Source organism: Tamandua tetradactyla, chromosome 7, assembly GCF_023851605.1.
Source record: "Tamandua tetradactyla isolate mTamTet1 chromosome 7, mTamTet1.pri, whole genome shotgun sequence".
Classification (NCBI taxonomy): domain Eukaryota; kingdom Metazoa; phylum Chordata; class Mammalia; order Pilosa; family Myrmecophagidae; genus Tamandua; species Tamandua tetradactyla.
In genome coordinates, this window is record NC_135333.1 from 18,318,328 (window position 1) to 18,345,665 (window position 27,338).

The 27,338-nt window shown below is 37.6% G+C and overlaps 2 protein-coding genes across 10 annotated transcripts in view; one reads left to right on the top strand and one right to left on the bottom strand.

Annotated features, from left to right (window-relative positions):
* Positions 1 to 11,244, bottom strand: part of TFB2M (transcription factor B2, mitochondrial) — a 36,795-nt gene extending 25,551 nt beyond the window's left edge. For 2 of the 3 annotated variants that reach the window (XM_077168532.1, XM_077168531.1), the window contains exons 1-2: positions 10,798 to 11,244; positions 9,882 to 9,970 (exon numbers count right to left, since the gene is read on the bottom strand). In XM_077168532.1, coding sequence (XP_077024647.1) covers positions 9,882 to 9,970; positions 10,798 to 11,110 — 402 coding nt within the window. In that variant the 5' untranslated portion in view covers positions 11,111 to 11,244. The remainder of the gene's footprint in view (positions 1 to 9,881; positions 9,971 to 10,797) is intronic. The other variant, XM_077168530.1, reaches the window with a different exon arrangement.
* Positions 11,245 to 11,322: 78 nt separating this feature from the next.
* CNST (consortin, connexin sorting protein) overlaps positions 11,323 to 27,338 on the top strand; it is a 140,571-nt gene continuing 124,555 nt past the window's right edge. For all 7 annotated transcript variants that reach the window (XR_013179215.1, XR_013179216.1, XM_077168534.1 and 4 more), the window contains exon 1: positions 11,323 to 11,637. The gene's annotated coding sequence lies outside the window, so the exon portion shown is untranslated. The remainder of the gene's footprint in view (positions 11,638 to 27,338) is intronic.

The following is a 27,338-nucleotide window of genomic DNA, read 5'->3' on the forward strand; positions in this document are numbered from 1 at the left end:
GAGAGGCTGGGCCCTCTAGGTTTCAGGTCTTACCTGGTCCAGGGACCCATCTGGGGGCTGTAGGTTTCTGGAAAGTTCCCTGAGTGCATGGAACCATTGCAGAATCTTATATATTGCCTCTCTTGCCTTTTTTTAAGAACAGAAACAGGAAAGTTACTTATTTGCTGGAAGAGGTTTGGTATTCCTGTTTTTTTCCACTGCTGAACTTATAGCAATGCTAGAGAAGCTTAGTAGCAAGAGCAAGTATCTGCTACAGTCTCCCTAAATTTAATTTGATGCTACACAAAATCAAGTCAAGGAGGACCATGTGTTTTTGATGTGTATATGGAGATTCCTATGCACAGAGAACTCTATTGGTATTTATCAAGGTTTAAAATGAATTTGTAATTCTTTACTATCAAGATGGTGGAGTGAGATACTCCAGGCTCCATCCCACCCCCAAAGAAGCTTCAAACAACCAGCAAGAATGCAAGAAACATCTTTCACAAAGCTCAGAAAACTGTTAAAAGAGCCAGAGCTGAATCAAGAAAAAGACCACATAGTAAGATCTTAGTAGGATCTTGTGGCACTTGGCTGGCCCTGCCCTTACCCCTCACTGGCTCTGTAAGGAACTGGCCTGTACTCCCAGTGCCCCTAGTCCTGGGTCTGGGTGGAGTAGAGTAACCACTAGGAGCATACTAGGAGCATTTATGTCTGGCCCAAACTATTTGGTGTGGCCTGAAATACGTGTCAGAATTTGCCCTCCATGTAGAAGGTGGCCACATGAGGAGCCAAGTGGCTGCCTGAAGCAAGGAATTGCTGGACGTAGAACATACAGTACAGTCCCCAGGAGAGGACAGCTGTACCTGGGTAAATGGGGGAATTCCTAGGATCTTATGCACAGGCACAAGACAAGAGCATCTGCAGAAAGACAGCCCCTAAGTTTTGGTCTCAAATTATTCTTTAAATTCACTGTATAGATAAGTAATAAAGGAAAATATTCTTAGGTCAATCTGCAACTACATGGAAAGGAATTTTGTTTCCTTTCTTTTTTTGTTTTTGTTAGCTCACAACATTCAAGGAAAGCTCTGTCAAAACACTAGCTGGATAACAAGCTTAAGGAACTGACATCTCAGTTGAAATTCTAGGGATAACATATTAAAATATCAAAATGTCCAAGTTTCAATAAAAGATTACAAAGCATACAAAGAAAAGGAAGTGCTGGCCCAGGCAGAGGAAAAGATAAAGCATTAGAAATCATCAGTGAGGGGGATCAGACCTGGGAAATTTCAGACAAAGACTAAAAAATGGTCCTAACTATGCTCAGTGAGCTAAAGGAAAACATGGACAAAGAACTAAAGGAAATCAAGAACAGATGGACATAAAGAAAATATGAGGAGAGATGGAAATTATGAAAAGGAACCAAAAAACTAAAGACTTCAGTAAAAGAAATTAGAAATTTCCTTAGAGGGGTTCAATAGCAGATGGGAGCTGTGAGAAGAAAGAATCAGAGAACTTTTAAAAATAAAAAATTGAAATCATTCAGTCTGAGGAGCAAAAAAGGAAAGAAGAAAAGTGAACAAACCACCAGAAACTGTGGGACATAACCAAGTTTAGCAATATCAACATTGAGGGAGTCCCAGAAGGAGAAGAAAGAAAGGCCCAAAGAAAAAAAAATGGCTGAAAATTCCCAAATTTAATGAAAAACATGAATTTACACATTCAAGATGTTCAACGAATGTCAAACAGGATAAGCCCAAATAGACCCATACCAAACGTTATAATAAAAATGTTCAATGCCAAAGATTATAGAGAGAATTCCGAAAACTGCAAGAAAAAAGCAACATGTCACATACAAGAGAGCCTTAATAAGATTAAATGCCAACTTCTCATTAGAAATCGTGGAGGCAAGAAGGTAGTGGGAAGACATATTTAAAGTGATAAAAGCAAAAAATTGCCAGCAAAGAAAATTGCCAGCCAAGAATCCTGTATCTGACAAAACAGTCTTTCAAAAATGAGGGAAGGATTAAGACATTCCCAGCCAAACAACAGCTTAAGGACTCTGTCATCACTAGACTGGTCCTAGAAGAAATGCTGAAGTGAGTTCTGCAGTTGAATGAAAAGGACTCTAGACTAATGTATGAAGGCACATGAAGAAAGAATGACCTCCAGTAAATATAATGAAGAAATAATGATCTCCAGTAAATATAATGCAAGGGTAAACATTAATGCCAGTGCTATCATATTTTGGGTTCACAACTCCACTTTTTCTTCCTACAGGATCTAAAAGGCAAATACATAAAATGTAATGATACATCATTGGTTCTGGACTCATAACTTATAAATACGTAATTTTTGATAAGAACTACATAAAAGTAGGGTGGGGAGGAAGGATATAAGATTATGTTTATGTACACTACTGAATTTAAACAAATATGATTATTACAGATTTAGGATATTAAGTTTAAGCCTCATGGTGACTACGAAGAAAATATCAGAGAATATGCAAACTCAAAGAGACATGAAGTGGAGTATAGGGGCGAGGGGCAGAGGTAATGGAGAAGTAATGTCAAATGAGTATAGGGTTTCTATTTAGAGTCAAGGAAAAGTTCTAATAATGGATGACAGTGAAGGTACTGCAAAACAGGGAATGTTATTAATCCCACTGAATGCTATGGTTGGAAGAGGCTGGGATCAGAAAGTTTTGTGTTTGTATGTCTCCACAATTAAAAAAGAAAGAAAAACTAAAAGGATAATGACAATTAAATGCAATACATGATACTAGATGGGATCTAAGAATGGAAGAAAAAGGGTTCAAAAGGACATTATGGAACATAAGAAACAAGTGAAGTATAGATGTAAGCTTGTATCAATGTTAAATGTTTTGAAATTGATAACAGCACTTAAGGTGATTACATAAGTGAATATCCTTGTTTGTAGGAAATGTATAAGGAGGTACTATGTCTTTAATGAATATGATGTATGCAACCTGCTCTCAAATGTTTAGAAAACAGATAGGTAATAGACAGATAGATTGAATGATAAAGCAAAGACGGTAAAATGTTAAAATTGGCAGATCTGGGTATATGCAGATTGGGTAGGGGTATGCTGGATTTCTATATATGAGGCTTGTATTACTTTTACAACTGTCCTATAAGTGTGAAATTATTTCAAAATAAAAAGTTAAAAAGCACAAATTTTCAAGTTATGAATTTAAAAACCTAGTTTTCTTAAGCTTTTGAGTTCAACCTATAAATATTATTCTATTTCTAAATCAAGCAAATTTTAAAGACTATTTCAAAAGGACCCTTGATTAATGCTTAATTAACTCAAGATGAGCACATTTTTAAAAATCCTTAAATAAGACAGCCTCTTCTTGTCTGGCTTGGCTACAGCTCTTATAATTATCAAAATAATATCCCAACAGATTTTATTTCTCTTTCATGTCCTTGAGTCTGTAATTACAGAACTAAAGTTATTTTAATGGTATAAAGAAAAAAAATTGCTGTTGGACTCTCCTTGGTAGCTCATGTTTTTATCTCACTTTAACATATTCAACCAACTTTTCTGCTTCAAATCACCTCTGAAGCACTACTTTTGTAGAGTCTTCTATTAAGTTTTAATATACTCTGAATTACTAAATATTAATGATCTTTTCAAATAACAGTATGATTAACCTGTGTTTTAAAAAAATCAGAATCCCTTAAGAAATAAACTATTGTGCATGCATGTATATGTACAACTAGTTTATTTCAAATTCTGGTTAAAGGAAAATTAAAGAGAATTATCTAGTACAAGTTAAATTATAATATCAGGTTATTACAGTTATGATTCTGAAAGCCAAAAATCAAATCTCATGGTGCTTAAACTTCAGGGCCCCAGTTATTTTTCAAACCTAATTACAGAATTCTATGAATGTATTAACTTCAATCAAAAATTGAAAAGACTTGGTAGCAAACCAGACACAAATAGAAATGACAAACCACTGGTTGGTGGTAAAAGATTGGGTTATGAATCCCTGCTCTGCCACAATTACCCATGTGATCTTAGATATGTCTCTAAACCTCTCCAAGTCTCAATTTTCACAGGGTTGCTGTGAAGATTAGATTAAATATTTGTATGTGATTTTCAAACAGAAAAGAAAAAGCACTAGATTACAGTATTTATGTTTGGATATAATTTAGTGGATTTATATATTTTTGCCTTTTATGTTTATATTTGTCATTTATTATTAAGATTCCATTTATTTGTCCAGCAACTATTTGCTGAGGGCCATTCTATACCAGACACTTCCTTTGGAGACAGAGATACGGAAGTGAACAAAACAGGTAAAACCTCTGCTCACACTTGGGAGTAGCAAGTACTGCAATGACCAGAAACCGAGGATGCAGGAGAAACTCTTCAGATTGGAGAATCTCAGAAGGTCTCCCTGTGGAGATGACATTTAAGCTGAGATCTCAAAGCTACCAAGAAATCAACAATGTGAAGAAACAGAAGCTGAGAGTTCAAGGTGGAAGAAACTGCAGGTACAAAGTTTCTAAACCAGAGATGACTCTGACGTGTGCTGGTGCAGAATAAGGGAGTATTGTCAGATGCGGTCCGAGGGAGGGAGGGATAGCTCGAGTTGAATCTTGTAGGGTGCACAGCAAGTTTAGATTCACATGATGGAATGTATTGGGAGGTTTAAAGGGGGATGATGGTGAGCTAGTTTATACTTCAAAATGATTATAGATTTCTGGATTCTGAATGAAGAACGAACTTAAATTTAAAGGAGGCGAAAGAAGCAGCAGAGGACAGCGAGGAGGTGGAGAAGTAGGCTTTGATTAAGGTGGGAGTAACAAAAAAGAGGAGAAAAAAGGTGCATTCCAAATATATTTTAGAGTTATAATCAACTGGATTTACAGATGGATTATCGGATATGTGGGGACAGAAAGAGAGGAATCTAGGATGACTCCTAGGTTTTTAGCTTAAGCATCTGAAAGATGGAAAACCCTAGGGGAAGGAACAGCTTGGAAATCATGCATTTTTGGTAAGGTTAAGTTTGAGATGCCTATTAAGAGATCCAACTGGAAATGTAATGTAGGAAGTTGTATACCTGAATAGGGAGTGTCCAGGTTGAAAATATAAATTTGTGAGAGCTTCCAGGGAAGATGGCAAAGCAGGGAGCTACAGGACATACACATTCTAAAAAAAAGCTAATCGGTAGGCAGAAACTATCTGAATCTATGGTTCTGAGCACTGGACACCAGGGGAGCGCTTACAGTATCCAGGAAAGAGCAGGATGGAGAGACTGAGAAGCTGCAGCAAAAACTGTGAGTAAACTGCTCTGCAGCAGTGGCTGGTGCCTAGGCTTCCTTGGGATACACTCGGTGGCTGTAGATGGAGATGAGTGTAAAGGCCTTCCTCCAGGCCACCATGGGGGTAGGTGGGGGGGGACAGGGTCATGTACCAAGCATGGCTTCTGACCACAGGCTTTCAGTTCTGAATCGCAGTTCTAATCTCCCCAGAACTAGGATCCCTGCAGTCAGTGCCTGGCAGAGGTTGGAAAAATACACTCCCTCCTTAGGGCACTGGGAAAAGCACTGCTGAAGAGCACCATCTGATGGGGAGGCCAGGAAACCGCAGCCTTCATACAAATATAATAAGAATGTTCTTCCATGAACTAGAACAAATGTGCATCATCATATACCATCCTGTGGTATACAGGAAAATATATATATAATGCAACTACAGTCTATAGTTAAGGGCAATATTTTAATATTCTTTCATCAGTTGTCACAAAGAGCCCACATCAATGTTAAATATTAGTAATGGGGCATATGTAGGGCATGGGGTTTTTCTTTATAAAGCAATGAAAATGTTAGAAAAATTATTGTGATGATGAATATACAAGTGTGATTATAATGAGTCACTGATTCTACACTTTGGATGGTTTGTATGGTGTGTGAATAAAACTGTTTAGAAATATATATATATATAAATGTAAAAGAATTTGGCTTTTTGAAATTAATCAAAGCCAGGAGTACAGATGAAAGATCTTTTGTAGAAACAGAGAGAACCAGGTCTGAGCATCAAGTAACCCCAAGATATAATGACAAGAAACTGAGGATAGGCCAAAGTAATAAAAAGGAAAACCAGAGGAGGATGGTATCCTGGAAGCTAAAGAAAAAGAATACTCATATAAGGCATATCTTAAAAACTGATTGTCTTTAAATTCTAAAAATTATTTAACATGTACAGAAATAAAATAATCTCCTAAGTCATGAAAGGTCATATTATTTCAGTCTTTATGATTAAGTAAAGCTATTGAATTTTGGTTTGATGGACTGTAAAAAGAATGTGTACTTTATGACTTCACATGTCTCAGTCAAATTAACTAATTACACTTTTATTTTGTGTACAACAGCAGATGGCGCTCTTGAGCAATGCTTTTCCCGGTCACCATACATTTTTGCTTAAGTACCTGTCGTTTACCATTAAGATAAGAGCCAAAGCTCCAGCATAAATAACTCAAGTCACACAATAATAGTGGGATATTTTAAAACCTGACCAGATTGCATTTAGGATTCAGTAACAGCAAGCAAAAAAGAATAATGGAAAGCAAGGAGAAGTAACCCTTGATTTTATATTACTTATTATGTTAGGCACTTTTTACTTCAATGCAATTTTATTGATATATTCACACAGCGTAGAAACCATCAGAAGTATACAATCAACAATCACTGGTTCACAGTATCACACAGTTGTGTATACAGCCCTATGATCAAATTCTGAACATTTTCATTATTCCAGAAAAGAAATAAAAGAAAACCCTAATCCTCCCATAATCTTTATCCCCCCATATTACTGACCCATAGTGCTGCAGTGCTACATTTGTTACTGTTGACAAAACAGTAATAAAACAGTACTGTTAACTATAGTCCACAGCTTGCAAAACATACATTTTTCCCATATATACCTCTATTATTAACTCCTTATAATAGTGTCATACATCAGCTCCAGTTCATGAAAGAACTTTTCTATATTCTCACAGTTAATCATGGACATTGCCCACCACAAGATTTAATATGTTATATATTCCCATGTATTAATCTTCAAATTTCCTTCTGATGATACATACATGAATCTAAACTCACCCTTTCCACCACACTTACACACCATTCAGCACTGATTAGTCTCACAATAAATGTGCTACCGTCACCATAAAGGCACTTTTTATGCTTTATCTCCTTTAAACCATAGCAAGATTCTATACAGGTGGGCATTAACATCTCTATTTCATACATAAGTAAAGCCAAGGTTCAGAAGGGTTAAATTTCTTACTTGTCCAGTAAGAAATTCTAAGATTCAAAGTCAGTCTGATCAGCTCTAACCTTGCTGAAATAAGACATGGTTTAGCAGAAAAGCTGGATGTCTCAATCAAATATACAGGTTTTTCTGCCACACAATTCTGTCCTTCACAATTCAAATAAAATATATTGTTATTTATTAATATGGAACACAACTCAGAACCTGTGTATCTCTAGCACCTCCAGACAGGAAAATAAACTGTTCCTGTTGAAACACTGTTACTGGTGCCAGAGGAATTTTAGGGGGGAGCCAGGGGTGTGGATCCCCGAGGATTCTAAAGTTACATAAAATCCAGGGTCAAATATCAGCCTTAAAAATCCCTTAGTATTCAGGAGCAAACCTGAGTGACTTTAGGTGGGTAGAAGAATTGTCTGCTATGAGCCCCACTTTCAGTCCCTGACTTAGGGCCACAAAGGTCTATCTAAACTGTTACTTCTCTTTCATTCAACTCCCAAGTTGAAATTATAGACGATTATATTTACTGAACATATTCATGACCATGAATCTTTGAACAGTATTTTTCTTATTATGCTTTGAAATTATAGATTTATCAATTAAATAATCCTATAAAATGTCAGACTTTTTCAAAGCAGTCAATTGCAGAATAATGTTACTGTCAGGTACATACTCCTATTTAAAAAAATGGGAAGACCAGATTTGGTAGACATTTTTGCCATTTTTTTTGTTCTAACACTGCCCTTTTAGATAAATCCATTTTAACATGGTTTCAGTAAGTTGGCATGAAGAAGTCTAATTGCTTCCTAAAATGAATCTCAGGAGAGAGAGAAAGAAAAAAAGAGGCTGGCCAATGATGCAAGGAATTTCCACTTCCCTACTGTTATATGAACTTTTCTGCTATATAAGTAGCATTCACTCAAAAATCCATTTGATTTCAACTCATTACCCTTCCCCCTACATAGGACATGACTCCCAGGGGTGTAAGTCTCCCTGACAACATGGAACATGACTCCCAGTGATGAGCTGGGTCCTGGCATCATGGGACTGAGAATGGCTTCTTGACAGAAAAGGGGGAAAGAAATGTAGTAAGATTTGAGTGGCTAAGAGAATTCAAATAGAGTTGAGAGGTCATTCTGGAGGTGTCTCTTATGCAAGCTTCAGCCAGATATTACAAGTTGCCACGGTATGTCAAGCCCCAACCAACAGTATTCCTGAAAACCCTAAAAAAAACAAACAAACCCAAGGCTCTGTACAAGTTTTACTTATTACGTTTATTTTTCAGAAACTTAAAACCTCCAGTTTGTTCATTTGCCAGGTAAGCCCTGAAACTTAGAGGAACCAGTCTCTCCAAGAACATCAACCAGTTGCATCCCCCTACCCCATAATGATGATACTCCTTTCAACATGCAGAAGTTAGAATGGTCACTGCCCAAATATTCTATTGGGAGGATGATCAAATAAGAGGGAAGAGTTGAAACAGAGAAGACAGGATTTAACAAATGACTACGACTTCTGAATCATTTTATATATATATTTCTTTTTAGTTTCTAGTATATTAGAACAGCTAGAAGGAAACACTTGAAATCACGGAACTGTAACCCACACTATACTTTGAAATTTGCTCTATAACCACTTGTTAAACCGTACTTTGAAAATTATCACTTTTCTGCCTATATTTCACAATAAAAAATGTTTAATTATCTTTACACTGTGCAATTGTACCGAATATACCAAACCTTCCTGATATACTAAATTCAGAGTTTGCACAGTCCCTTCTGTGAGCTTAGATAAGCTGTTATATGAACTTATCTGCCTAGAGATACCAATTGTAAACTTTGTTCAAAGTGTGCTATTAGCCTGTAGCAGAGCTAGTACTAGAACACAAACTCAGAACTTTATTTAATAAGTATTTAGTCATTTATTCAATAAGTATTAAATTTCTACCGTGCGTCAATATTGTAGGGTGTTGAAAACAGATGATCATTCATATTTTAAAACTTCAACTTCTGTGTGAGACTAAAGCAAAAAATGTTTATTTGGTACAAAAATTTAAAAAAATAAGGAAGAGGCAGAAAACTATAGATGAGATAGCTGGAACAAAACATCAGTGAGTACACTGTGTAAGTCCTTGCTGGGTCCTGATTCAAAGAAACAAGCTGTTAAAAAAAAATTGAGGCAATAAGGGAAATCTGAACACTGACTAGATCTTCGATATTAATTTTGTTAGGTATTATGATTCTGATGTTTGAAAACAAAGTCCTTTCTTTTTAGAGATATTTCTTCTGTAAATATTCCAGTATGCCGGAGATTTGTTCACAATCATCCAGTGGCAAGGGTAGGAGGCAGAGAATGGGTGGGGACTTGGTTGAAACACACCTGGCTGTGAGCTGTTAGCCACTGAAGGGTGGTGAAGAGTGCCTGGGGGTTAGTGAATCTAGCCTACTCTAATAACTTTTGTGTTTGTAGTTCCTAAAAGAGATTCTATAAAAACAAACCACATGCTTTATTCTACTTCCCTAAACCACTCAAAGGTATTTAAGATTGAACAATAAATTCTTCTTGAAAACATTTATTTTCAGAAACTAAAAATATACCTCCAAATGTGGAATAAAATTTCTGTCGCTTTCAAGGGCAACCACTCTGGCACCAGTTTCAAGTAATGCCTGAGTTAGGATTCCAGGACCTAGTACATTAACAAAAGGGAAAGTTTATTTGCAAAAGAAGCAATAAACCTCTTTCAGTAATAACTTACATCAAACTGTACTGGATGTTTTACATGTATCATTTCATTTTAATTTTCTAACATTTTCCTCCTTATTTACATAGGTATTACTCTCCTTATTCACAGAGAAGGAGACTGGAGATTAGAGAGGTTTATTTGCATGCAGGATCATAACTGGTACGAGGTGCATCTTATATTTCAATCCATTCTGTCAGTGATTCCAAAACCTACACTTTTTTTTTTTTTTTGCATGGGCAGGCTCCGGGAAACGAACCCGTAAAACGTGCACTTTTAATCACTGCTTCTCAGAAGAAAAAAGAACGACAAGTTTGCCTCTAGTCACCTACCACTTACTTACAGATTATCCAGATGCCTTGCCCACCATAGATACTGTCAAACTTAAGCAAAATTGACTCTCTTTGATAGGAAATGACGCTCTGTAAAATCATTATTCAAAAAGCCTGTAAATCTTGCACTTCCGGCATCCTTCTATAGACCACAGGAAAACTCTCGCAAGCGTAAGATAAATTTCTGTTTTTAGGATTTGCAACTCTTGGGGACACGGTAAGATTTGAGAGCATGTTTTACATAAAAATATTGTGCAAAGTGCAAACTGCAATAGACATATTTTGTTGTGTCACTATTAATATAGACCATAAGCATACGTTGTGGGTCATCTCTCCAAGTAACCTGCTTAAAGGAAGGGCAGTGACTTAAACAGTTCCCCACGGGTGGTCAATAACAGAAGTGATGAACATTCAAGAAAATGCAATTCACACGGGACTTACCTGGATTGCACTCCAGGAATAGCTGGTAAGGTTTTTTTCGTTTCCTCTGAAGGATCCGTGCCAGGGTCTCAGCCAAGGCCCGACTGGTTACATAGCGCCTGGGCTCCAAGCGGCACTTCGACAAGCATGAGGACGACTCCCCGAAATCCGGACAGGGCAACGGCTGCGGGAGGGAGTCAGACAACGTCCGGCGAGAGACCACCAACACGTCCTTCTGCATCACCGCTCCAGACCCCAAAATGCAAAAGCGACCAGGTCCGGCCACGGCTGAGAGCGTCAGTCGCACAGGAAGCCCCGCCACTGGTCCCCACATCCCGGTCTCCTAAGGTTGTCCGTCCCCACGATCACCCAGGACTGCTACTCCACCGAACTCCGTGGCCAATACCCCACGTGCACTACCTTCTCGCAGGCGGACCAGTCAGGGCGGAAGTAAACACCACAAACTGCGCATGCCAACGCCCGCCCTTTCTTGCCTTTCTTCCCCACTTCCGCTTCCGTCCCAGCACAGCCGTCGGAGGACCGTGAGTGGCCTGGTGAGGAGAGAGGCAGATCCTCCGGGTTGTGTCCAGATTCGTACTCTATGGTCGCCCGCCCTCTGCGCTTCCTCTCTAGCCGCTCGCGCTCTATGCTCCGTGGTCGCGGGCGGCCAGCAGCCAGCCGGCCTAGACGCGCGGGTGCGCAGGGGGAGGCGGGGCGGGAAGGCGAGCCGTGTCTCTTCCCCGCGAGCCGCGGGAGACCGGAGCAGGCTCCGTGACAGCTCGTCGGCCGCCATGTCAGCTAGTGGGGCTGAAAACAACCCCGGCGCCTGGCGGTAGCCCTCCTTTTGCCTCCAGTTCACAGGTGAGGAGAGGAAGAGCGGGGTGCAGGGGGCCGCGGGCTCTCGGCCGAGGGGAGAGCCTTATGGAAGCCCCTCGCTCCTCACGCTTGTTGTCGTTCTGCAGCAACGCCGCCCCTTCGCTCCTGCACCTCTGCCCTCACCTCCGTTTCCTCTCCCATCTCCTGTTTCATCTCCAGCCACTGTGGGTGTCCTGATCCTGTGCATCGCGCCAGTTTCTCCTTCCCTACCCGACTAGGGCCAGAAGTAGTTCCTGGCCGGCTGCCCGAGGAGCCCGCGACTTGTAGGGTACCCCTCTGCTTTTCTCTCCTTCACCCACAGCCCGGTCTACACCCTGTAGATGGTTTTCATTCCCCCCATACCTGTCTCCCCTCTCCCTTGGGTTGTTAAGAACCGCCTTGTGTCTTTTTTCCGTTTCTCCCTCTAGACAAACATCTAGCTTAATTCTTATTTCTAGTTTGCATATTTAAAAGATTCCTTTCTAAGCTTAAAAAATTAAGACCTTGGATGCCAGTTTTGTTCCCTGTATAAACTTACTCAACAAATTCCACAGTGGAATGCAATTTAAAAGACCAATTCCAAAGACTCTAAAAATAGTATGCTTTAATGGAAATTTTGGCAGTCTTTTCACATATTGGACGGTGTAGAAAGATCCGATTCTTTAAGAAGAATTTCACTGTTTAAAGATCATACTCAAAAAAAAAAAAAGCTTCACCCATTAGTACCCACCAAGGCAGTAAATTTCAACCACTCAACTTCCTATTTTGAAATTCGTACAGTCCTTTCTGCTTACTCGGCTGGGAGCGGAATTGAACTTGGCATTTAAATGCACAGGGGAAAGGCTTCTACGGAATATATTGCCTAGCAAATGATAATACCTGCTGATGAATCGCAAACTGATTTTCCAACAATTGACGGCCAAATATGGCCTTTCTTGGATTGTAAATTTGTTGGGACACCATAAAAAGTATCTAATCGCTTTTGAGTAATTTTGTATTATACCGACTGTTGTGGAATTCGTAGAAACTGTGTCTTAATTTCCTTAAATTCTTCTTCCTTTTTTAAATGCAGTTTCCTCTTTGATAATTTTCTGGAACTGACTTTTGCATCCTATGAACACCTGAGAAAGCTTATCTCTATACTTTACTGAGCTGTTTCCCCTTTCCTCATAAATACATTTTAATAAATTCAGAAATACCCTGGATTTTCCCCCAAGAACCTTGAATACTTTTAAATTAAACAGGTGACGTACTGTAGTAGAGAAAAAACATGGTTCCTTCATAGAAATGTCATTAAATTTCTCACCTTTATAATAAATTTATTTTTAAATATGCTTTCTTATTTCATGTTGTCTGTGGCCCAAGGGTCTAGTCAGCCTGGGAAAACTAATGTAATTTTTCTTTTGTTTTTGAGTAGTGTCATTTTCTTTTGGTTTTGGAAAAGAGAATTAGATTATAATAATTTATAATTTTTTTTGGTTGAAGAGAGACAGAACCATATACATTTTAATTTTCTGAGGCCGCAGGTGCTGGCGATGAAAGAAATGTCCATAGCACTTTAAAGGTGACCCTTAGAATCAGTATTTAGACATTTTATCAGAAAGAATTTGGTTTGTGTATTTGCCATTTTATATTCCTAAGAGGTATGGTTTTGCATGCTGTGCTATATTTTTGCCTTTCTGAAGTAAAATTATCTTTAAATTGGTGCCAGGACTAAGTTATTCTGCTGATTTTTGGTAGTTGTTATTGTTTTTTGTTGTTGTTTTAATACAATTTGCTTACTAGGTTATTTTTCCTATTAATTTATCTCAAACTGATAAAGTAGAGAAGAAAGAATACTGCTTTTTCCTTTGATTTCAGATGAGAATTGTAGCTGGGAAATGCTGAGTGATAGTTTTTGTTTGCTGTCAGAATTGAAGCTGTAGCTGTGTAGCAAAACTATCCAAAAGAAATATAATCAAGCCACATTACTAATTGAAAGTTTTCTAGTAATCATATTAAAAAGAAACAGGTGGACTTAATTTAAATATATTTTATTTAATCCTGTATGTAATGTATATAATTCCAACATGGAATCAGTATAAAAATTGAGATATTTTACATCTTTTTCTTATATTAGATCTTTGAAATCTGGCATGCATTTTACAACACATCTCAATGCAAACTAGCTACCTTTCAGATGCACAATAGTCACATGTAGCTGAGGGCTACCTTATTAGGCAGCACTTAATTACAGTATTACAGTGTGATTCTTCAGATATTTTCCTATCTTGAGAGTCTCATTCTGTGGTATACATTTAAAGCTCTTTTTCTCTGAAGTGCTCTGATATTGAAGCCTAGAAGTTTCTGTGCAGGAAGAGCATTCCAAGAAGTCTCTTCCTCTTAGTATGATTGTGTTAATACTGAGAAGGATAAACAAGTGCCCAGTGCTTGTTTAGTGAGGGTTGTAAGAAGATTAGAGTGCTCAGTCATTTCCTGAGGTGTCATTGCTACAATTATTTATATCTCATATGTCAACAATGTGTCAATTCACAGTGTGAGTCTTTGTCAACTAAATCTATTGTTGTGAAGTACTGAGAAATTGAGGACCTAAAGGAAAACTGAACTTTATTGCCAGCATGTAGAATACCTGCTGTTGTAGAGTTATTTTCTGAATCAGTTTCTGATATAGCTAAGACTTCGTAAATGTGCTTCTCTTTACCATGGTGTTTCTGTAAAGAGAAAGATCATATCTGTTTAGCAAAATTTAGAAAGGAAAGTAGTAGATTTTATGAATTGAAAACTCTGAAAGCCTGAGTAGTAGCAACAGAGTAACACTTGCTTTTGGTGGCTTAGTGGATATTAAGAGGAATGATGGCAGTTTTTCTATAAAATTACTGACATTCTGGCTGCGCATGTATGTTAAACTTTTTACAACAGGTTTGGTGACTTGAATGGAACTCTCTTGTTTGGTGCTAATGTAACTGAAAGTACCTTTTGGAAAGAGAACCAGTAAGCAACTGACCTTAATGGGGAGACCCATCATTGTTCTATCTTGACCCCTATCCTCCAATAAACTTCTCTAAATACTTTAGCTGCTGTGTGTTACATTTGCAATTAAAGTCAGAATTCGATGTCAGTTAGCCTGAAGGGCTGATTAACATTCAGGGAAATTTAATAAAAGAAATACACCCTCTGTGCCAGTTTGAATATATTATGTACCCAGAAAAGCTATATTTTAATCCTGATTCAATCTTGTGAGGGCAGCCATTTCTTTTCTTCTTGATTCAATACTGTAGGTTGGAATCTTTTGATTAGATTATCTCCATGGAGATGTGGCATGCCCACTTGTGGGTATGACATTTGATTAGATGGGATGTATGACTTCACCCATTCCAGGTCGGTCTTGATTAGTTTCCTAGAATCCTTTAAAAGAGAAAACGTTTTGGAGAGAGTCAGAAATGACAGAAACCTCAGAGCAACTGAAACTTTAGAGCAGAGCTGGTACAGATGCTGGCATTTGGAGGACAGAGATATGGATGTTTAGAGATGCTTGGAGCCCAGCAGATGTCACCATAAGATGTTAAACCAGAAACTGGAGAGCGCCAAGGGAAGCCAAGAGATGAAAGCCAGCCCCAGAGAAGCAAAGTGAGGAACCCCCCACAAGAACCAAAGCTGAAAGCAATGGAGCCCAGGAGCAAGAGACCAGTAGACGCCAGCCACATGACTACCCAGTTGACAGAATTTCCTAACCCACTGGCCTTTCTTGAATTAAGATATCTGTGCCTGGGTGCCTTAGTTTGGACATTTTATAGGCTTAGAGCTATAAACTTGTAAATTCTACTTTTTAAAAGTCATTACCATTCTGGTATATCACATTCTGGCAGCTGGTGAACTAACACAGATTTTGGTACCAGGAGTGCAGTGCTACTGCTGTTTGCAAATACCAAACATGTTAGAATGGCTTTTTAAATGGGTAAATGGAAGATTCTGGGGGAGTTGTGAGAAGCTTGATAGATAAGGCCTAGGATGCTTTCAAGAAACTATTGATAGAAATGTGGACTTGAAAGATACCCCGATGAAGCTTTAGACAGAAATGATGAACGTGTCATTTCAAATTGGAAGAAAGGCATTCGTTGTGGATAAAAGACAGAATTTGAGAGCTATGAACTTGGATGTTTAGCAGAAGAAATTTCCAAACTAAATGTGAAATGTGCAGTCTGGCTGCTCCTTGCAGCTTATAGTAAAGTGCAAGTGGAAAGAATATATTGAGAACTGAACTCTTGGGTACAGAGAAAACAGAAATTGGTGTTCTGGAAAATTTTGGGCTCCAGAAAATGAGACCCTAGTGAATAGGGCCCAACATGAGGATTTAAGCAAACATGGAAGCAGTCAGCTATTTCAGAAAAAGCCAGGATTGGAGATGGAGTTATCCAGAAAGAACTTGTGGAAAGTCCTTTTGTCTGATGGGCATGATCCCAGCGTATTGCATAGAAAACCAACAAGAGCAGTGTGGGATCTATATAAGTAGAACCACTGCCAGTTTGGACTAAAAGGGACAGAAAGTAGACAAGGTGAAGAAAAAATGTCTTCAGAGGCAAAACCATGGAGGCTAAAGTCTAGAGCCAGGAAATCTTGGGCCGGGAAAGTGGACTGAGCCATGCATGTGGAGATGGTGAGTTTGCCCCAGAAGCAGAGGGTGGGCCTTCCACTTCATTGTTCAGGAAGAGTTGTGCCACCTCAGGCCTCAGAGAGGGGAGCATGTAAACCAGAGACTGGGGGGAGCCTGGCTACTGCCTCATTGTTCTATAGGGTTTGAGAGTGTGCCTCAGAGTCAGCAGAGAGCCTGGGTGTGGCCCCATATTTGGAGAGGGTGGAGCTGAGAAAAAGGTGGTCTCCCCAGTGTCCTTCAGGGTTGCAGACTTCGCACCAGCTTTTGGAGAGAACTGGGCTGCTGTGTAGGCCCTTGGAAAGAGTGGGACTGCTGCTTTTGAAAGCTCTAGGGATAAATGACTCTCAGACTTTGAAATCCAATGGTGTTTTCCCTGCAGATTTTCAGAACTGTTTGGGTCCAGTGACCCCTGTGTTCCTTCCAGTTTCTCCCCATGGAAATGGCAATATGTATCCTATGACTGTTCTTCCTTTGTATATTGGCAGCAGAGAACTTATTCTGAGTTTTATAGGTACAGAGCCAGAGGAAAGTTTTTGCCTTAGAACAGACCATCCCTGTAGCTGAATTTGATGAGTTTTTATACTATTTGAACTTTGTATGTGTTTGTGTCATTACTAAAATGTTTAAGGTTTTTGTGATATTGTGAGTGTATTTTCTATATGGAAATAAAATGTCTTTTTTGGTGTCCAGAGGGTGGAATGTGCCATTTGAAAATATTATATACTCCAGAAAAGCCATGTTTTAATCCTGATTCAATCTTGTGGAAGCACCTGTTTCTTTTAATCCTAATTCAGTACTGTTGGGCAGTAACTTTGATTAGGTTATCTCCAGAGATGTGATACGCCCCGTTGTGGGTGTGACCTTTGATTAGATGGAGATGTGACTCCATCCATTCCCGGTGGGTCTTGATTAGTTTACTGGAATCCTTTAAAAGGGGAAACATTGTGGTAGAGACACTTTTGTCAGAACTCACAGAAACGACAGAGCCAACAAAAACTTCAGAACAGAGCCTACATAAACAGCAGAAGCATCAGAGCCAACAGAAACTTCACAGCAGAGCTGACACATGTGAACACATGGAGAAGAGAGACACGGATGTTTGGAGATATTTGGAGCCCAACAGACATTGCTATGAGATGTTAAGCAAGTCAGAACCTGGAGAGAGCCAAGGGAAGCCAAGAGATGAAAGCCAGCCCCAGAGAAGTAAAGTGAGGATCCCCACAGGAACAGAGGCTGAAAACAACGGAGCCCAGGAGCAAGGGACCAGCAGATGCCAGCCCCACGACTACCCAGATGACAGAGGTATTCCTGACACATCAGTGTTTCTTGAGTGAAGTTAACCTTTTGTTGGTGCCTTAATTTGGGCACTTTCACTTCCTTTGAACTGTAAGCTTGTAACTTATTAAATTCCACTTTTTAAAGGCCATTCCAGTTCTGGCATATCGCATTCCAGCAGCTTGCAAATTAACCTCCTCCTAATCATTATAGTGTAAAGAAAATTTTAAATATCTCATCAATTATAAAATTCCTCTGTAAAATCTAGTTTTTATAGATGTGATGCAGTGTAAACAGTGTGTGGATTATTAAAGCATCAAAGACAGTGTGGAGGGAGACAGTTGAAGGTTGCTTGTTTTATAAGAGATGCATGCACATTATATAGGAAAATGGAGTGTTTGTATTTGTATTTAAATCTAGATGTCTATCCATTTGGTACCATTTTAGTTGGATAAGAAAGAAAATACATTGGTTCTTAGCAAATTTTTATTTTAGTTATATGAGGAAAAATATGATAGTCTGGCAACTTTTAAGCTTTTGAAAAAACCTTTATAAAATCTAAATGGCCTTTATAAGGGTTGCATTTTTATTGAGAAGTTATACAGTCAATATATGTACGCCCTGAAACTGTTATGGGACATTCTCTCCAGGGTAGGGCCTTGAGTTCACATTAATGCAGGAGTTTCTTTGTTGGAAATCTTTCCTGTGGGAGAAATTAAGTTTCCTTTCACCAGGGAATACTTTGTTTTTCAAGCATGTGAAATAGTTCATTTGTAATAAATATTCATTAAAGAACTACATCATTAAGAATTGTGAAATCTTATAAAACCTTGAGATTCCAGGAATTGTTTTAGTCCGTATTTTAAAATTTTGCTCTTTAACATATTTGGAGAAGGAAACTTTTTGCATTTATGCCACTCCACTCAGACATCTCTTAGAACTTCCTGTTTTTCATCATCATTAGCCATGTGGAAAGGAAAGATAGTGTGTATCTGTCAAAATACTGACAAATCAAGGTTTTTTTCTCTCCAGATTCTCTAGGAAGAATTCTGAAATAGTAAGTGATAAATTTAGTCAGCTTTATTTTTTGACATTGTGGTTCATGACAATTTAACAATATTTAGGAGATGTTGGGAATTAAAGTATTTTTACTTGTCATGTTTGTTAAATTCTCTTATGAAAAAATTTAGCCTGTTTTTCCTGAAAAACTGCTACCTGACAAAATAATTACATTTTTCTCTTACATTAGCTGAATTTTAGAAACTCAGTGAACTAAGTGGTTGCAATTTTCTAATTTTAATGAAGGCAAAGTAACCCTTTAAAACACTTTTTATATTACAGATTTTGAAATGAATAATTTGCTGAATGTATGTGAACATTATGATAAAGCATGGGATGCTGTTGTTCCTTGGGTATTTGAGTATATAGCGATTATGTTTTGGTTTGATGTGTGCATTGTCCTTGTTCACTGTCTCTCCTCTTCAGGCGTTATCGCCATTGTATATAACTAAGTCTTTAAAAAGAATTTTCAGATGAATTGAAAAGTATTGCTTAAAATTTTTCAGTGAGGACTGACTTTTGTGTAAATGTGTTTTATTTATTGAAGCCTAGTGAAGTTACTTATTTTAATTTTATGAAGCATCAGAGATTATTTTAGATTTTTTTTTTTTTACTTGTGCAGCATGGAAAAAATTCCTTTAAATTGGGTCTTTAAAAAATTCATACCAACTAGCCAACATGATTTCCTCTATCAAATTCAATTCAAATGAAGGAGAATTGGAAGTTTGTAGAAACTATGCTAATTAGAAAATTATTAAATTTAGTTTCCTGGAAAAAAGACTATACCTATTTGTGATATTTTAATTCAAGTTCAGTCTTCAGGCTTTATTTCCTTCAGTAAAGTCCATAGTAACCCCTGGGTTCATTTTGCCCCAACTATTTTTTTTTTTCCAGTTTGTGATGTAGTGCTTTTCCATGCCAATTACATATACCTGTAGCATTGAGTAAGCATTGTAAAAATCCAAAATTAGAAGCAATGTCATGCAACTTCCCTGTTTCAATCATATAATAAATATTTTGTGACTAAGGTGAGAAAAGGTGGTTTGTGTTATTAATATTGCATTTGTACTATAGTTTTTTTCTTTTTTATTAATTAAAAAAATTAACAACAAACAAAACAAAACATTGAGATATCATTCCATTCTATATATATAATTGGTAATTCTTAATATCATCACATAGTTGCATATTCATAATTTCTTAGAACATTTGCATCAATTTAGAAAAAGAAATAAAAAGACAACAGAAAAAGAAATAAAACGATAGCAGAGAAAAAAAAAGATTATACATACCATACCCCTTACCCCTCGCTTTCATTTACCACTAGCATTTCAAACTAAATTTATTTTAACATTTGTTCCCCCTATTATTTATTTTTATTCCATATGTTCTGCTCGTTTGTTGACAAGGTAGATAAAAGGAACATCAGACACAAGGTTTTCACATTCACAGAGTCTCACTGTGAAAGTTGTATCATTGTTCAGTCATCATCAAGAAACATGGCTACTGGAACACAGCTCTACATTTTCAGGCATTTCCCTCCAGCCTCTCCACTACATCTTGAACAACAAGGTGATATCTACTTAATGCATAAGAATAACCTCCAGGATAACCTCCTGACTCTGTATGGAATCTCTCAGCCATTGACACGTTGTCTCATTTCACTCTTCCCCCTTTGGTCGAGAAGGTTCTCTCAATCCCTTGATGTTAATTCTCAGCTCATTCTAGGGTTTTTCTCAGTCCCTTGATGCTGAGTCTCAGCTCATTCCAGGATCTCTGTCCCACGTTGCCAGGAAGGTCCACACCCCTGGGAGTCATGTCCCACGCAGAGAGGGGGAGGGTGCTGAGACTGCCTGTCCTGTTGGCTGGAGAGAGAGGCCACATGTGAGCAACAAAAGAGGCTCTCTTGGGGGTGACTCTTAGGTGTAAATTTTAAGTAGACTTGACCTATCCTTTGCGGGGTTAAGTTTCATATGAACAAACCCCAAGACTGGGGGCTCAGCCTATAGCTTTGGTTGTCCACACTGCTTGTGAGAATATCAAGAATTCAACTTGGGGAAGTTGAATTTCTCCCCGCTGTCACCATTCCCTGAAGGGGGCTTGCAAATACTTTTCCACTCACTGATCAAATCACTCTGGGATTCATCGGGGCATCACTGTGGACAAACCAACAAAATCTCATGTCCTACCTGAAATTCCACGTACTTACGACGTTCAAGCAAACTATCTACATAAGTTATATTAGGAAATGCTCTAGTCAAAATATAAATTTTGTAACAAACATTTTTTGCTTTAGTCTCACACATAAGGTCACATTTTAAAATATTAATTACCATCTATTTTCAGCACCCTGCAATAATGACATTCCTTTGTTCTTCCTCATGCAAAAACATTTTTTAAATTTGTACATTTAGTCACTATTATTATACACTCTAGGCATTCCTAGATTATACCATCTCACTCTTTAACATCTATCTTTCTTTCTGATTTCATTTATGTCTCCAGCCCTCCTCCCTCTATCATTTTCACATGCACCTTCATTCAGTGTTTTAACATAATTGTATTACAGTTAGGTAGTATTGTGCTGCCCATATCTGAGTTTTTGTATCCAGTCCTGTTGCACAGTCTGTATCCCTTCAGCTCCAATTACCTAATATCTTACCCTATTTCTATCTCCTTATGGTCTCTGTTACCAATGAAATATTCCAAGTTTATTCACTAATGTCGGTTCATATCAGTGAGACCATACAGTGTTTGTCCTTTGCACTATAGTTTTAAAAATTGATTCAATAGGTTTTAGTCTCAGTAAAGCTCATATTATCACTAATCTTGAGCAAGGTCTGTTTCAAATTAATCTGAAGTAAATATATATATATATTTAATTCAGGAGATTAGTTTTTTATTAAATCAAATGGTGTCTTGGTTGTTCCTAGTAATGTGGATTTTAAGCTCTGAAGCCTACAGACTTTCTAGCCTTCCTTTCTGTTCTGTGTACTTGTGGAAAAACCTAGGAATTCCCTAGTGAGTCCCAGTAGGGCTTTAACTTTTGTGTATATTGCTTGCCTTCCTTGAAAGCCTCCAAGAGTATAACTATGTGCAAAAAAACTTGTGAACAAAATCTCTGGGTTTTACTGAATGAAGCTGCATCTGAGCCATAGTTTTTTTTTTTCTTATATATTTTTGTATTTTTTATTTTTATTTTTATTTTTTCTCTATATTATCATTTTATTTCTTTTTCTGTTGTCTTGCTATTTCTTTTTCTAAATCGATGCATATGTACTAAGAAATGATGATCATACATCTATGTGATGATATTAAGAATTACTGATTGCATATGTAGAATGGAATGATTTCTAAATGTTGTGTTAGTTAATTTTTTTTTAATTAATAAAAAAAAAATTCCTATACAAGAAAATAGGCAGGTGAATGTTTACGTATAGATATAGCCTTATAATAGGACAACTCCCTATACTTTGTACAGTGCTTAGTATGTTGTGTTCAATGCATTAAACAGTCACATAATGTAAGTAATCCCTTTTGCAGACCCTGAATAAAAACAAATCACCTTCTTAGATGCAAAGATGTTCTGTACTAATAATAGTTGTCGTTACCTCAAACAACAAAATAAAACATGTTAGGGAAAAAAAAAAAGGCATTTTATTACCAATTGGTATCTCGGCATACTCCTCATATCCCCTTATACCCAATGGGTGATGAGTTTACCTACAAATAAAGTGTCTGTTGAAAAGAGTCCTAGGATGCGTGTCACCCGGGAGTTAAACAAGTCTCCTGATATGCTTTCCACCTGCCCCAGTAGAGCTCAGGATACTTGCTTTCCTGGCGTCTGATAAACAGAGATGCTCTGCCTATCAGATATTGAGGAATATCTTAATAAAGGTACAATTTTTATACGTGCCATTTCTAAGGAATGGTAAATCAGAGACTCTTGCTTTCACGTCCAGTGGCTCCAACATAGTCTCTATTGTTCACAAACTCAGCTTTCCTCAGAGGGAGTTTTAAACAAGTTGTCTAATATGACATTTCCATACCTGAGTTTGAAAACTTGGGTCTGTAAGTGTAAATTACAAATTTACTATCTTGTGGAATGTTTTTCTTTACCCTGTTGAAAGTTAGGAAATTATTTATTTACAAACTGATAAAATAATAGGGATAAAGTGAGAGAAATGGCAATCATAGGATAATAAAAATAATTTGTAAGCATGATTTTTCTGTGTTGATAGAAATTTGTGATATTTTCTTGGGACAAGATCATAAAACAAATTTTAAATTGTATTTTTGTATTATGGTAGAATTGTAAAATATTGAGGGGGAAAAAGCACATAAAATAGAGAAGGGCTTAAAAGGAGAAATAGTGGAGAATTGAATGAAAAAGAACAGTGTAAAAAAAAAAACAACAGTGTAAGGAAAGTGACCATACTAGGATTTTCCTGGGAAGGCCTTCATAAAACAGCATTTCTTCTCTTAACCAGTCTGTTCAGTTTTCAAAGTTGTTTTTCTCTTGCAGTCCCAAGAGGACATCTGCATTTTACAGATTTACATTTCTTATAAGCTTTTACAAAAGTGATATAAGAGATTTTTGGTTTTAAGTTCTGTTACATGATAAACTTCTCTTTATGATTTTGGAGAAATGTTACTTGTTTAGCTAATTCCCTCTAATAACAATCTGCTACTCCTTGGTTTATCTTATTTTCTTTCATGTGTCTGAGAGCAGGTGTGCTGGTTTGAAAGGATATATGCCCCCTAAGAAAAGCCATGTTTTAATATAAATCCCATTTCATAAAGGTAGAATAATCTCTATTCAATACTGTATGTTTGAAACTGTAATGAGATCATCTCCCTGATTGATGAGATTTAGTTAAGAATGGTTGCTAAACTGGATTAGGGATTGACATGTCTCCACCCGTTTGAGTGGGTGTTGATTAGTTTCTGAAGTCCTATAAAAGGAGAATGAGACTCAGAGAGATTCAGAGAGAGCAGAGAATGCTGCAGCACCACGAAGCAGAGAGTCCACCAGCCAGCGACCTTTGGAGATGAAGAAGGAAAACGCCTCCTGGGGGGCTTCATGAAACAGGAAGCCAGGAGATGAAGCTAGCAGATGATGCTGTGTATGCCATGTGCCCTTCCAGATGTGAGAGAGAAGCCCTGACTGTTCGCCATGTGCCATCTCACTTGAGAGTGAAACCCTGAACTTCATCGGCCTTCTTGAACCAAAGTATCTTTCCCTGGATGCCTTTGATTGGACAGTACTATAGACTTGTTGTAATTGGGACATTTTCTCAGCCTTAGAACTATAAACTAGCAACTCATTAAATTTCCCTTGTTAAGAGCCATTCCGTTTCTGGTATATTGCATTCCAGCAGCTAGCAAACTAGAACAGCAGGTTTTATAATCAAAATGTTAAGAGCAAAAGTATTTTTACAATGTATATTGGTTCTCATAATTTTAATGGTATCTAGTATGTTTTAATGCCCTTTTAAATTTAAAACATAATTATAAACTCTTGATTCAGTAAAGGATGGAGTTATTAACATCTTATTAATACTTCTTACTTTTAGTGAGACTGAATTTTTAGATATATATGCTACAAATTTCAAATTAATTGGCCTTTCCCACAGAAAGTAACAGTCTTCACAAAAATCAAAGGTCGTGCTCTGCACAATTTTATTGTTGCTGTTGTCTTTCATTTATCTTCTCCCACTGTAACCTATCTCCCGCCACCTATTACTGACAACTCTAAGAAAGAGGGGCCACTGTCTGGAGGGAAGGGAATAGTCATCTACAGAAACTGTGATTGGGAAGAAGGTGCTTGGTAAATAGAATAGTTCCTCCTCCTGTGTTCTCCACCAAACTTCTGGAATCAAAGTCGAAGAGATATCTTGGATTCCTTACTCTCTTACTTTCCACATTTAGTAGTACAAACTGTTAATTTCCACCATCATAGTCTTTCTTATTTATGTTCCCACCACTATTATCCCAGATCAGAATTTCATCTCTTCTATCTCTCATCTCTAATCTAAAAATTTCTCCTCTTCTGACCAGTTATGTACACCACCATCAGATTAGTCTGCATAAAGCCCTGACCGCCTTATTAAAAAATCTACAATGGCTTCTTGATCCCAGCCCACAAAAGGTCTAAATCAGTGCTGTTGAAATTGTGGGTTTTGGTCCTGTGACAGTCCACCAAGTGTTTGCAATGTTATCTGTACGGAAATTGAGAGGGATTAGAAATTTCCAAAGTGCTTTGATATAGTAAATTATATCTGAATGTAATGATTTTCAATATTGAGTTTATACTTTGTATGTCTTCCCCTTCACACACACACACACACACACACACACACACACACACACACACACACACACACACTTTTTTTTCCCTAGTAAATAGTGAATGGCCTACTGGATATTAAAAGTAGGTTCTTCCCAACAGGTGGTTTGAGTAGCACTGGTTTATATTCCTTTGCCATCATGATCAATCCCTGCCTTGTCATATCAATCTCATCACCTGCTACTTTCCTTCAGCACTCTTATTTCAGTCCAAATATCCCTGTTCTTAGAACACACCCTGTGTTTGCCCAGCTTTTAATTTTGCTGATGTTTGTTTCTTCTGAAATTGCCTCTCCTTGCACTTCCAATAGATGCAAGTAGGTGGATGGACTGTACTACCTGAAGTTGGGTTACACGTGTTCACACATCCTGTTCCCCTCTCTCCTATATCTGTATTCCCAAGTCTGGTTTGAGGATCACAGGTTGGGGAAGAAAGGCAGCTCAACAACTAAATGTGCCTGGAGCCAACACTCACCTGCTCTATCAGAAATACAGGGAACTGTCCACCTGGTCAATACTCTTGTCTGCTATTAGCCTGAGGAGCAGCTGAGGATTTCATCAGCATTTCTTGGGCAAAGGGCACAAACCACCACTGGGTGGCTGATTTAATACCTGATAAATATCAGTGTTTACTGAATATTTGGTGTCTCCAGTATGGTGGCATAAATATTTGGTGGCAGTGGGTTATTTTATTCCTTGCTATCTGTGTTAAACACATATATATGCTTTACTTACTTTTTCTATATCTAATATCTCATAAGATACTTGCCTTTATATTTAGTTTCAGCTCTCTTCCTTATTTGTTTCTCTTATTTTCTATAATATTCTTAAAAATTCACACATTATATCCCTCCCACAAATAAAAGTAATTTTTCTTCTGTGAACCCTCAACCTGCTGTCATTCATCACATTCTTTGTAGAAGAGGCTTTTTAGGGAGAAGTAAGTTTAGGGCAGAGTGTAGATGTGTCTTATAATCCATTTTCTATTATAGTATAAACTCTTAAGGACAAGTTGTATCTCATCTGCTTCTCTTTCCCCACTGTATCTAGTAAATATACCTTGTTCATGATAGGTAGTCACAATTGATCTCATTGACATCTGGTTAGCTCAGTAAAAGCACTAAATTTCTGAGGTCAAAGTTTAGTCTCTATGTGGACATTTATTTGCTTTGTTTCCTGTCCTTATACTAAACTTTTACTGCTGGTCACGTGTGTGTTCCTGGGTATAAAGAGAAGGGGTAAAAGACAAAGGATTAACACCTTCATTGTGTAAGTAGTTCAAAGCTAGCATTCTTCCTGCATGTGGGGCAGGAGCATCACCGTTCCCATTCATAGGGCAATATCATATCATTGTTTTTTAAGATAAGTGAGATGGTTTGAGGCTTTATGGACCCCATAAGATCATGTTCTTAAAGGTAATTCATTCCTTTCTGTGTAGGCCTATTGTGGGGGGACTTTTTGATCATATTTTTTCAGTTGAACTGTGCCCCAGGTGGATCTTAATCCACTTGCTGGAGTTCTGTATATTAGGATGAAATAGAGAGAAAGCAGCCAGAAGATGAAAGAGAATGATACATACAGAAGCTGAGAGAGAAACACATAGAAGCTCAGAAAGAAAACCACAGATGGAAGCCAGAATCTGAAAGCAATGAACTCCAGAGACAAGAGACCAACAGACCTGCCCGTGGGCCTTGTCATCTGACAGAGAAGCTGGCAGCCTGTCTGCGGTGTCGTTTTTATGCCTTGATTTGGACATTTTCACAGACTCAGAACTGTAAACTTGTAAATTAGTTAATCTCCATTGTTAAAGCCAACCTATTTCTGGCATATTGCATATCAGCAACTTTAGCACACTAAAACAATAGGAAAGAAAGTCAATATGTTGACTTTCTTATATAAGTACAAAATTTTAGTTTTATATCTATGTTATAAAAATCCTAAATTGTTAAGAGAAATAAGATGGAATTTAAAACTTATTTTTAACAAAAGAAGTGGCAGTTTAAAATTACAATATTTCTTTTAACTATGCAAAACCACAAAGGATTAATGAATAGCATTGTGAGAGCTAAGTGACAGGTTGAAAGGAAGTGCTGTCACTTCTTTTACATTCTGGCATACATTTCAGTACAACTACAATATGTCATCTTTAAAGAATTCATTCTTTTAAATACTAGAGGCAAGGATTTTAAAATTGCATTCAGTTTTCCACATAAATAGGAAGAAGAATGGCAGGGCTTTGTAGGATGAAGAACAGGAGTACAAATCAAAATTGGGTTGAGAAAGACTGAAGAAATATGCTTTCTCTTTCCGTTCCAGCCTATCTGTTGATACTTTGGGCTCATATAGAATGTTTTGGATAGGAGACTCTCTTTTT